The sequence below is a fragment of the Panthera uncia genome (genome assembly GCF_023721935.1).
Source record: "Panthera uncia isolate 11264 chromosome A1 unlocalized genomic scaffold, Puncia_PCG_1.0 HiC_scaffold_17, whole genome shotgun sequence".
Classification (NCBI taxonomy): Eukaryota; Metazoa; Chordata; class Mammalia; order Carnivora; family Felidae; genus Panthera; species Panthera uncia.
The window spans coordinates 65,050,343-65,063,571 of record NW_026057577.1 but is presented as its reverse complement, the minus strand read 5'-3'; the positions used below and the strand labels follow the sequence as shown (position 1 = coordinate 65,063,571).

General features: G+C 31.8%; 2 protein-coding genes across 3 annotated transcripts in view; both read right to left on the bottom strand.

Moving 5' to 3' along the window:
* The window catches only part of LOC125935814 (cytochrome c oxidase subunit 7C, mitochondrial), a 994,084-nt gene that overhangs the window by 410,474 nt on the left and 570,381 nt on the right, over positions 1-13,229 (bottom strand). The gene's annotated exons all lie outside the window — the stretch shown is intronic.
* Positions 1-13,229, bottom strand: part of RASA1 (RAS p21 protein activator 1) — a 115,133-nt gene that overhangs the window by 50,905 nt on the left and 50,999 nt on the right. Inside the window, exons 2-6 of the mRNA XM_049649773.1 lie at positions 10,885-11,037; positions 9,478-9,617; positions 8,760-8,826; positions 4,429-4,546; positions 1,296-1,327 (exon numbers count right to left, since the gene is read on the bottom strand). Coding sequence (XP_049505730.1) covers positions 1,296-1,327; positions 4,429-4,546; positions 8,760-8,826; positions 9,478-9,617; positions 10,885-11,037 — 510 coding nt within the window. The remainder of the gene's footprint in view (positions 1-1,295; positions 1,328-4,428; positions 4,547-8,759; positions 8,827-9,477; positions 9,618-10,884; positions 11,038-13,229) is intronic.

Below are 13,229 nucleotides of genomic sequence, written 5' to 3'. Positions count from 1 at the left end.
CTTCCCACTCTCTAATACAAAGAGAGAATGTTAACTGCCATGTATCACCATACTCTGCACTGTTGTTTGTACTGTAGGGAGCCAGTTCCATGTACCTTAATCTTCATCAAAAAAGGAAAGTAAGAAAGATCAGCATTATTTTAATTTGGGAAAAATAAGAATATTTATACCTGACCCATTCCATTTGCTTACATTATCAGTATGCCTCCCCCAAACACTAATTAGAATTTGTAATTTGATACAGGTAGAGGGAAGACTTCACACAAATACAGTCAACAATGTACCATCTCACTCATGGAGGCTATTTTGCACCTACACAAACAACAAGGAAAATGGAGTCAGAAAACATTTCATATGTTCTACTTAAAGGAAGCATCAGGAACTAAGCGAGGTTTACTGAAAGTGGAGAATTCAGCTTACTGTTTTTGTATTCTAATGGTTAGAAAAGAGAATAAGCAAACACTTGAGAGGCAACCTTTAAATTCCATTCATCAACACTGACAGGATGGTAAGGAAAAAAAGTGTTCCACTGAAAAGAGATCAAAAGATGAACAGTCTTAATTAAAATCATGAGTAAGACAGAATTGGGATTAAGAGTTAACGTCTTTAAAAGAAAATTTTTATGCAAAGTAAATGAGGGATGAGCAAAACACTAAAATAGATCTCCAAGGACAATAACAAAATCAGAGTAAATTTCCCATAGGAGGTTACTGTTAACAGCTAATAACTTCTGAAATACAAGAGATGACTGTGGCAAATATTAAGTACAGTAATACCTGGTCTTTGAATTAGCCCTTACAAGATACCTAAAATCAGCCTGAAAAGATTATGAAAAAAAAGGCCTTGTAGAATCTTAATAAATACGGTAAAGAGTCATGATCTTGCTGAAAAGTTCTCTCTCTCTCACACAAAACAAACTGAAAAAAACTGAAACATAAAATACCCAAAAGATGTGGTTACAAAAACAAGAAATGCTATAAATAAATCAGTAAGGAAACAAAAATATTATGAATCATGACATTCATGATGTTATTAATGTTGTTTATAGAAAAGCCTTTAGTTTGGTGATAGAAGAGTTCTATATAGTAAAAGCCACCATCGTTATTTAAAAATAAAACTACCCACAGATCCTAAAGAAAATTTTAACATACCAGTTCTCGAGCCAAATAAAAACCATTCTTAAGTCAGCCCCCAAAGTAGCAATTTTCTTTTAAAATAAATTTTGGCCTAAGTTTTTCAATTAGTAGGTTTACAACATAGTTTCTTTTTCCTTTTAAAAATTAACACAAACTCACATTTTGCCTTCATGTGGATCTTCTTCCCGGCCCTAAAGGATAAGATATTAAGACAGTATTTTATACAGTTTTAACTATTACATCTATTTTCATTAAAGTTAATAAAAATCATATCTTCAAACACATCTCTACCCTGTCCCTAATATTTACTTATACAAGAAAAGATATATCGGTTCAAGAAATGTCTTTCTAAGACTCTCTCCCTTACTTGTTGTGGTTACTCTAATCCAGGCCCTTGTTCTCTCTTTTCTTCAATAGTTACCAAAGCCCAACTAGTTTAATTACCTCTGTGCCCTGTCTCACCCCACCATCTCACCATTCCAATCTGGATTCTTCAGTTTCAACTGCAACTTTGTCCTGCACTAAGGTACACCAAACAAAAAACAAACAAACAAACAAAATGTAAAAACCAAACCTTTAATACTGCTCTACTTCCTAAAAATTCCTTTTATAAAACCAAAATCCTTTATCATAGAACTCAGGTCTACATTTCCTGTCTTATACTACCAACTCTCTTAAGCTATCTATACCATGGTCACACATAACTACCTATTTGCTAATCCACATTCTCCTACCACCTAGCTTATTCTTTTTAACCTAGGATGTCTTTTTCACTCACTGTTTCCTACCTGTTTCCTACTATCTAGGTAGGATCTTCTTCAAATACTACCTCCTCAGTGAAACAATGAGTCCCTAGAACATAAATATAAACTTTTACTTTAAATCAAAAAGACATCCTTCTTTTATCATCTTTTTAACCTTACCTATTTGGCATTCCTATTATTTAAGATACACTGGTGTTATTTATTCATTCCGGTATAGTGGCTACATGCATCGTAACATCTTAACTATTCTTTAACACCTACCACCACCATAATCACTAGCACAATGCTGTTCATATAGGTTGCACTGAATATTTTTGAGGTGTACCTCTAGGACCCAGCAAAACTGGGTATCTGGCACCAAGTCTTCACTGAATAATGAAGGAAAGAGTAGAAAAATAGTCGATCTGTCCATGGATTTACTTCCCTCAATTTTTCCTCACTCATCAAATACCTACCCAAAGTAAAACCACACACTCACTGAATGCCTACTATATGCAAAGCAGTACGCTAAAAAACAAACAAAAAAACCCCCACAAAAACAAAATACATTATCATTGCCCAAAAGGAGTTCATCTCTATAGAACTGGTTTACACCATAAATTAATTTTATACAGTGTAGTAAAATACAGAATTAACAAGGTGCTATAAAAACATAGGAGAAAACAATTTAGACTAAGATAGGCATAAAACCTCTGTGAAAAAAGGGGCAACATCTGGGCTGAATTGATAAAAATGAATCAAATTTTACAAGTCAGTGGTGTAGCAGGGCAAGAGTGTCAAGGAAGAGGAGAAAGTATAGGCAAAGAGATATTCATTCAACAAACATTTGCTGAATGTTTACTAATACGAGACACTATTCTGCTATGGGAATACATCACTGAATTAGAGACAAAAATCCTCACAGAGCTTACATTCTAGATTTAAGGCATAAAAGTATAAATGTGCTTGGGGAACAGTAATCAGAAGTTCAGGGTGGGAAAATCCTTAAATCCAACCACCAAAGTAATGTCTGAAATCTAGACAATCTCTAAATGGCTTTTTAACCTACAAGGAATCACTATGCTCCAATGAAGACCATTATGAAAACTTATTATACATACTGGTGTGAAACCTATTTATAATTCTAACTTGAAACTATTCCACTATTAATTCAAAGTATGACTATATTCCTTTTTAGCAGCCACATCACATTTTTTGTTCATACTGAGTTATTAAATTGTTTTTATTTTTTTCCTTTTATTGACATGAGGTCATGTCTCTTTATCTTAAATTGAGCGTTTTTGTTTTTTTTTTTTTTCTGTACTCCTTGGATAACTTACACTTATTCTTCTTAAAGTTTACCTAGTTGGATTTGACCCAGAATTCAAGAGCTAAAGAAAAGTTAAACTATACTATAAATCCTTCAAATAATCAGAAAATTGGGGGAAAGGGGGTTATAGCAAGGAGAAAAAAAAATCCAACATAAAAAATTTTAACTAAGAAATTTCGTAAGTAAAACCAGTGAGATTCTTCAGTTTGAACACTTCTGGCCTATATGGAATAAGTATCCCTTCCTACTGTAAAATTCCAAATAGTAACCTAGGAATTAGAAGTTCTAATGCCAGCTCCTCTATTAAGTAACTATGTGTATGGAATTTATCATACCATTTCCTCAACCTCCCTCCACTTTTTGTCAGTATGTTTTACTTTTACATATCAAGTTCTATTAGTCAAAAGAATAACAAAAACAAATATTCTCCCCTGCTGTCTTCCTGCAACAATAATCAAAGCACAGGTTTCAGAATATTACCAGGTTCATGACATATTTTAAAAACAGTAGCTCTGAAGGTTATGAAAGATAAAAGGAAACCATTCCATCACCCTAACCAAATCCAAAAAGGAAGGGTGAATTCCAAAACTGTAATATTTTGGATATGATTCAGTGATACTGAGTAGTATCTCTGAAATGCAAATACTGTTTGAATGCAGACCTGCTATTAAGAAATGCACAATTATTTACAGTGATAAGATTTCTAATACTATATTATGTGGTGACAATGAAAATGGAAAAACTGATAATGTAGAAACATGTGATAATGTATGTGTAATATAACTAAGCTTTTCCAAAGTTACTAGAAAGTTATACATGTATTTGGGAGATGAAGAATTTGAAAGCAAACATGGACAACTATTTGAATGAGATTTCCATGATCAGTTTGACATAATGTCACTTAAGAGAAAAACCACCAAGACGACAAAAAGTGATACAAATAAGCACAAATGTTAATGTTCTTTATTCTTAGAAACTCATAAAAACTTTCTGAAAATTGGCAGTTAAAGATTAAAACATGCTAGCCTAATTATGGTCTTTACAAAAAATAACATTTATTACAGTAAATACATTTTAATGAAAAATTCCTTGTACTTAGGAATTAGGTTTCTCATTAAAAAAAAATGTTTCACAACTAATTTCCATGATTTTGGACAAGTTCCAAAAATGTACAAAACACTGACAATTCTGAGAGTGAGAAGAAAAGAACAAAACTTACCACCTCTTCCACTAAGTCTTCAACAATAAGGCCCTGTTCATCTGTTCTTAGATTTGTAACCCACATCCATCCATCTTCTAATTCATTATGAACAATAAACATATCTCCTTTTAGGAAACTGAAAGTGACAATTATGAAGTTATTAAAATTGAATTAAAGTTTTAAACAGGGAAAATTGACTAATCACGTAATACAAGAGATACTATGATATTGGAAAATGCAAGAAATTAAAGTCAAACACTCTGGATTTTTGTCCTGTTTCTGGCATCATCTAAATGTAAAACTTTGAAGCCACTTAACAATCTGACTCTTAATTTCATCACGAGTAAATGGTATCTGCACCACTGGATTATTATTACATTCAAATTGGAATGTTTGTAACCAATAATTATATATGCATTACAAGCTTTAGGGTGTAACTCCAAGAAAACTGACTTAAAAATTTAAGCTTCTGTGTAATTATCTTTCAGATATGGTTTAGATATAAAATCATAATATAGTTAATTCATTACACATAAACAAGACACAGTTACTTTGGAAAAACTTTATTTTGAATAAGCACCATTAGTCTAATCAGCATATGTTTATGAGAATTAATATTTTTCTCATAAAGAACGTTAAGATTTATTTAATTTACTTAGATACCCATGATACTACATAGCATTCTTTTTGTTTGAAAGTGGTAGTAAAGCATTTGAATATGTATGAATGTTTTTTCTGTTACAAACTTCTGAGTAGAGGGAAACACACAAACTAGTTTCTTTTCCTTGGAATCTAGATGTTTGCAACCTCCACCAAATCACAGGAGGAATAAGTTAGTTTTATACTGATGCCATCTATCAACATCAGTAATTCGCTTAAGTGTCCTTCTAAGCCTGAATGAATGCCTCTGAACATTTAAGGTTTCAAGATTGATTGGCTGCTACCATTAACCCTACATCTATATCCATGTCTGTCAAATATTTTTTTAAATCAATTTTCCTTTCAATCTTAATTTTCAGAAACCAAACTTCCATTAAGTAAATCTTTTCTCATACTTCTGAAAACCGCTTTTCTCCGGAATATCTCAAGCCTGTTTCTTATACAAATTCAAGAAAAGAAAACTTGTACACAATACTTTGGGTGATTGCTATATGAATGAGCATGACATACACTGCATTCTATCTTGACACTACAATCCTTGTTAACAGTGACCAATATTTCACTCACTGATGAGCAGCAGACAGCAGACATTACCTCTTAGCCAAATATGTTATTCCTTTCTAAAACCAACCTCCTAAACAACTACATTAAAAAAATAATAATTATGAGTAAAAAAAGGAATACATATGGACAAGAAGTAAAAGAGAAAGGAGAAGTGACAAGTTATATTTCTTGGTCAAAAGTAATCATAAGAGAATTTGTTTTTTTAATTTTGACTTTTGTTGTTGCTAGAACACTATCATGCAAAAATGAAAAAAAAATTAAAATAAAAAGCTTACTAGCACAAACAATACAATCACAAGATTCTTTATGTATTATTTTGCATTCTTCCTCAAAAAAGGTTAAAACGCCTTATTAAATCTCATTACTCTTCAGATGTTTTTACCTAAAAACAAAACAAAACAAAAAACTTCACAGATATATACAAATTTTAAAAGACTTAGGGGCACCTGGCTGGCTCAGTTGGTGGAGCATGCAACTCTTGATCTTGGGGTGCACATGCTAATTTTTGTTTAAATTTTCATCTTCCTAGATCGGTAGTTCTCAGGGGTTTTTTTTGTTTTTGTTTTTTTTAATTTTTTTTAACGCTTATTTATTTTTGAGACAGAGACAGACAGAGCATGAACGGGGGAGGGTCAGAGAGAGGGAGACCCAGAATCAGAAGCAGCTCCAGGCTCTGAGCCGTCAGCCCAGAGCCCGACGCGGGGCTCGAACTCACAGACCGCGAGATCGTGACCTGAGTTGAAGTCGGACGCTTAACCGACTGAGCCACCCAGGCGCCCCTGTAGTTCTCAGTTTTGAGGTTCTCTTAGGAGCCCTATATACTCTTAAAAACTGACAACCTAAAAGGCTTTTATTTATATAAGTTCTACCCATTTAGATTTATCATATTAGATTTAAAATATAAATGTTTTAAAGTATTTACTGATTCTTAAAAAAATACACCCCATTATATATAACATAAAGAATATGAAAAATAATATTTTTAAAGTTTGTGACAGTATTATTTCACATTTTTGCAAATCTCAACATCTGTTTCAACTGAAAACTACTCGGTTCTCCTATTTCTACATTCAATCTGTTGCTTTATGTTTTTTTATCCGAAGTATATGAAGAAAAATCTGGCCTCACAAAAAATATGTAGTCATGAAAGGGGTATTTTAATAGCCTTTGAGATTGCATAATTATAGATATTCTATGATGTAACATCAAAAGCTCAGCAGGTGGTACTCGAAGGTTAGTTGTAATGTGGACTCTAAAACTGCAGCAAGAACTTTCTGCATCCCATTCCAGTAAAATGTATTTGTCCATCTTGCACTCTGAATGGATCTTTACCCAGGCAGAATTCTTTAACAGCGTGCATTGTTCATTTAGAAAATATTGGTTCACTGAGCTATGTAGACCTTTCAGACATAAATACATTTTACACAATCAAAACATCACATTTTTTAATATCACCACCAATCTCATCAGAAAAATCATGAACTATTTATATTTAGGAAGCTGTCAAACTCCAGATGGGAGATACAGGGTTTCTAAAATCCTCATTTTTTTATTCCAAGCTCAAATTTTCTCATTGGCAATAAATACTGCCAGTTATTTCCCCTGAAGTAACATAAAACACTCACTTTACCAAAAAAAACAAAAACAAAAAAAAAAGAAAGAAAAAAAAGAAAAGAAAAGAAAAGTCAAATCCTCTAGTCTGAATAACCATAGTTTGCCTGTCAGTCATTCTATTAAGTATATGTGGTATACACAAAAGCGGAAGCTACCTCAGCTCTCAACTCAATGCTCCACTCATGCAGCCAAGGCACTTTGTGCATACTTCCCATTTCATCACACCAGTTTTCATCACAGAGAAGATTAAAAAGATAGTCATCATACAGAATATTAAAAGGGTTGAGATTTAATAAAATACATTTTGTAGTTGCACCAAGAAAAACCTTAGAGGACACTGGTTGATACTTTTTACCTCTAAGTGTGTGGCAGTGAAGAACACCATACACTATGGTGCCCCTGCCTTAATCTGTCCTAAGGTCCTAATAGATTTACAGCTCTGCTCGTTGCTCTTGTACCATCAGTGTACATGTATGTCACAGTGGAAAGGGTATATTTTATCTTAGTCTTATTAAGAAAGCAGTTTGGTTCTTGTGAACCCTCTAAAGGGATCTCAAGGATCCTCGAAGTTACATGGATCACACTTTGAGCACTGCTGTTCTAGATGATTCACTGGGAATTTACAAGTTATCCAAACTTCCTGAATTTGTAGTTCACCATTGTTCTTCATTATTGTATACATTTCCTTCCTTCGTTTTCGTTCATTTGCTTTTCCCGCTTAGATCACAAATAAAGGTACGCCAATAAAAACTAAATGAGAAGTTATTTTGTGGACAATCATATAAAAATGGAATCCTTATTTTGAAATTCCAGATACTTGAGTCTTTTTTAAATTATCCTATTTTTAGAAATTTCACTATGCCCCAAAGTTATCGCTGTATTTTAAATGCTGCTGTTGATTTCAGTGAGAAGCTGTATACTCAGAATCAGTAAACATTTTGCCAGCAAGAAATAAATTTTCTATTGTAAAGTTAAATAGCTTACAGAAAGACACTGAATATTTGATAATTATCAAATTATATAACAAATCACTTTATGTAAAAATAATAAAACAAATTATATATAAATCAAATTATATAAAAATAATTTTTAAAGATTATCACGTTCTGTAGTTCTATGCCACACTTAAACTATTCACCCATCATGTAAAATAGAAGTTTGGTCATCATTTAAGTACAAATTACAGTTAAGATATAAATGCCATGTAGTAATAAAAATTAAAGGAGAGTACAGAATATAACAATTATCCTTACTTTGTCAGAGATAGTCTAATAAAAGCTGAATTATTTCTGTCATCTTCACTGTGGCCACTCTGATCCAAATCCATATTCTGAACAAATAAGCCAAACACAAGAGTACAGGAACAATGAACTCAATATTAAAGGTACCTTCATCCTGCTACAATGCTATTTCCTCAAATTCCAAAACCTTCCTAGTCCAAGAGCAATGTTTTCCAAGTGTGTCAAATGCCTGTTTCAAATGCCTATAAATGAGAATACATTATAAAATACCTTATTTCATCAGTGTCTGGAACTTTTGTGTAAGGTAGAATGGCTCGAACACGCCTTCTATCTTCTACTGGCTAGAAATCATTAAAAAAAAAAAAAAAAAAAAAAAAGAGATTTACAATAGATAATCTCTTCATGTCAAAGTCAAATCAGGTTATGTCCACATAAAGTTAAAACCAACAAAAATCCACATTATGAACACCACAGGATCAGTCAAACTATTTTTTACTCAGGCTATAAATACCTAAAGCCTAGAAATGCTGGTCTTGTTTCTGTTGCTGCTTTTTTACAAATTCTTTTAACTGTATAACCAATGTTTGTATCAAGTAATAGGAGTAACCATTTAATTTTAAATGAACTACGCAGAAAATATAAATTAACCTTTTTCTAATGAAGTAGAACGCATTTCAGAATCTTACAGCAACTTCAGGATTAGCCCTATACGATCAGTGATTCCTCCTCATCCCTTTAAAAATATTTGTTAAGCTATCACCATACAGTATTATAAAAAAAAAAAAAAATTTAGAAATGTAAAGACAAAATTACAGAAAAATTATTTTATTTTTTTAAAGAAGGTGGCAGTTTTGCTAATACGACAGAATTAAAATTCAATATGGTATTTCTTGAATTATAATAAACACCATAAAAAACTGAACAAGAGCTAACCTCATTAGTAAAGTGAAGTAATAAATTTTTGAAAAATATTTTATTCAAGTTTTACTTGCCTCTGGTGGTGCGACTGGATAAAGCAATTTTTCTCCTTTAAGCAAACAGGAAACATGACTGTAATAACCTATTAGGTCTGACAGTGAAGAAAAACGTCTTCCACCAATGTAGTAATCGCCACACATAGCAATAATCCTATTTGTACAGGAAAAAAAAAAAATACAGTATAAAAAAATCTTTAGAGCCAATGTGGAGACCAATTTCTAAATTTAGAAATGCTAAATCTCTAATTCTCATACTCTTTTATCTACATCCTGTTTTAAAGTATCACTTATTCATATTTTCACCAATGCAAATTTACTTGAGGTTATTTCTTCTAAAAACATATATGTATATACTTGATACAAAATATTTATCTGACTTATAAACCCATTACATAATTTACTGCAATAAATATAAATCTAACTATAGATACCTCTGCTCACCTTTTATATTTAAGACTGAATAGCAATTTTAATAAGTTTTCTCTGGCTAAAAGTAGCTTTATATACTCTTCAAATATTTATAGAGAACTATTTACATTTATTTATAGAGAATTATTATAATAATTTCACATTCTATGTGTGGTATAAAGTACTTTGAAAACTCATTTTAAAATCTAAAAATTGGGGCGCCTGGGTGGCTCACTCAGTCAATATGTGAGATCAAGCCTAGAGTTGGGCTGTGCACTCACAGCCCAGAGCCTGCTTGGGATTCTCTCTCTACTCCTCTCTCTCTCACTCTCTCTCTCTCTCTCTGTTCTTCCCCTGTTCATGCTGTCACTGTCTCTCATAAATAAACTTAAAAATAAATAAATAAATAAATAAATAAATAAATAAATAAATAAAATCTAAAAGTCAAGGGTATACAACCATTTTATCAGTTAATGGTATAGGCACTATATGACTTTTTTCCCAATGTCTGCCATAAAAATAAAATTAAAGACAATATAGGTACATATATTTATACACACTTTGATATCTGTGCTTAAAAATCTGTATACCTTTAACTGACATGAATGATTACAAAGAATTTCAGAACAATGAAGTAAAATAAATTAAAGGGCACACACCTTGACTCTTTAAATACTGTTTCCTCAATGTGGTTACTCTGTATTTAAAAATATATTGTTCTTTATTTCTGCTTTACCAAAGTTTCTTTATAATTCTTTATACTTTAAAAGTGATAATTATATTTGAGATTAGCATAGTAATGCCCAGTAATCTGTTTTTAAACAAAAAATGCAAGCATTCAATAATATCTACTCTATAATCATCCGTTTCAATCACTTAACTGAAAACAAATCACTTTCCCATCATTTAAATATTGCCAAATCATTCACTTTTATTAAAGCAAGTATATTTAAGAACACTACAGAAAAATCACTGTATTATACAGTCTCCCAAGAGAAATAAAGACTTACCTAAAATGGTTGACAACGTTTGTGTGGCTAAGGAATGAAAGTACAAAGGAGCCTGGCCTCCGATCACTCTCTCTTATAAGGTAGCTGCCGGACTTCCCTGCCTGCCTGAGGCGCTCTTCTGCTATAGTTCTGTCAAGTTTTCCATGATACCACCTAAGAGGAAAAAGGTGAGATTAGATTACAAATAGCAATCAGAACATTATTATTGGTAGTTGAAAAACATACTACTAGAGGTTTTAAATACCTACATGTAACTTAAACATTTACTTTTTACTATGAACCGGTTATTCCAATTTTAACTCCATTATTAACTTTCTGTCTCTCAAAAAAGTTCATTTATTCAGTTTTTAATTTGTTCTATAAGCTCAGGACTAATCATCTCACATACGAATCGCTTCCATTTCTGCCCATCTCTCTACCTCCAGGATTGTCTACCTGGTCAAGATACAAACACTTATTACAATCAAATCTTAATTCAGAAAAATAAGAGTAAGATGGACAAATGGTAACAACTAATTTACTACCTCTCTATATACTGAGGAACCAAGATTTGATATAACAAGGCACACAGATCCAGTAAGAAAATAAAACTTTATTCCCTTTATGTCTGTGCCGTACAACAGGAAAACAGAATGATACTATCTAAAGACTACTACTCTAATTCCCCATTTCAACATGAAGCTGATTATTCCCCTTGTTCTTAAGATCATCTACTCCATAACCACACATCTGATCTTAATTCCTCAAATTTATTCAACAAACATGTGGAAAATAAATAACACCACTGTTCCTTTAACTTTCCTACTCTCAATTTAAATATATTCTACCTAACTATATTACCAGATAATCTAAACAAATGACTGTAGCATCATCCATGCTACCAATTTATGCCTATAAAAAAGTCTCATGGACTGATATAAACAGAAGAATACTTAGAAACATACTGGAATTTTCACATGGCCATGGTACAACCTTCGTACTTGTAATCTTATCTTGGACACTCAGAGGAAGACAATAAAACATTCACATCCCAGTGATACATTTAATATCTGGCCGTAAGTCAACAGTCAAAACTATTATAGTCCTAGGACTGCTTTTGTAAACTTGCTATAATGAAAACTTACTGTTCTTGACTCATTAGTTTATATGAAAAAAAAAAAATTCTCAAAAGAATTTTCAGTTTTCTTCTAAAAACCAACCCATTTAATTGAAGTCTGTACATAAAATTAAAATAAAGCAATGATAAAAATCATGGAGCTTCATTTTAACCTATTAGGAAAAAAAGCTGCTAGTTTAGAGGAGAAGGGAAAGACCAATCAACACTGCATTCTTCTATAATTCTAATCTTCTTTATCTTAGAGGCTATCAATAAGTAAATTTAACTTTCAGCTTTTTTTTTTTTTTTTTAATCTAAAAAGTTTAGACTATTGATGATTAAAAGTTCCCTGAGGAGTTAAAATTTAACCATACATGATCAGGACAAAATTTATGTAGAAATTTATTTAGTTGTGAAAATATGTAACATGTCCTTAGAATATGAAACTGGTACATTACCTAAAGCAGTGTAGCTATACCACAGAGCAGATTTATTCACTGAACAGACAAAAATTAAAAACAATTTTAAGGAAAATCCCTCTTTTATGTGTGTTACATTTGTGAAATTTCTCTTATGTTTTACCCAAAATATCAAGATTAAAAAGCTGTATTTAATCTTTCATCTTTGAACCCACCATGGGATGATACACAAGGCCATGAGGTGTCACACAATTACTAATTTATAATAAATACTTGAATAAAATCCTTTACTGATATATAAAAGATATATATGTTATCTTTAGTTTTTACCTCTATGCTGTCAGATTCTGGAATTAACACAGGTATTCAGTTTAAGACAGACATTACTCTAAATAAATAGCTTTGTTTCTTGAATATTACTAATTCCCTTTATGCCAAAAGCTCATTAAGCTTCAAATACATGATGTAAAACATGTATTTTTTTTTATTTTTATTTGTAAATGAATAAACAAAATGGGTGAAGAAGAGTGGGAGAGACAGACTTCCATTTATGGAATGAGTCACAGGAACAAAAATCACAGCATAACAGTCAATGATACTGTAATAGCAATGTATGATGACAGATGGTACCTACATTTGTAGTGAACATAGCATAATACATAAACTTGTCAAATCACTATGTTGTACACCTGAAAGTAATACAACATTGTGTGTCAACTATAGTAAAAAAAAACACCTGTCAATTATTGATTATGATTACAAATTAGGTTATCCAGTAATAGGCTGGATGAGCACACATGTAGTTGAGTCTGATTCTTTTTTAAAAGTTT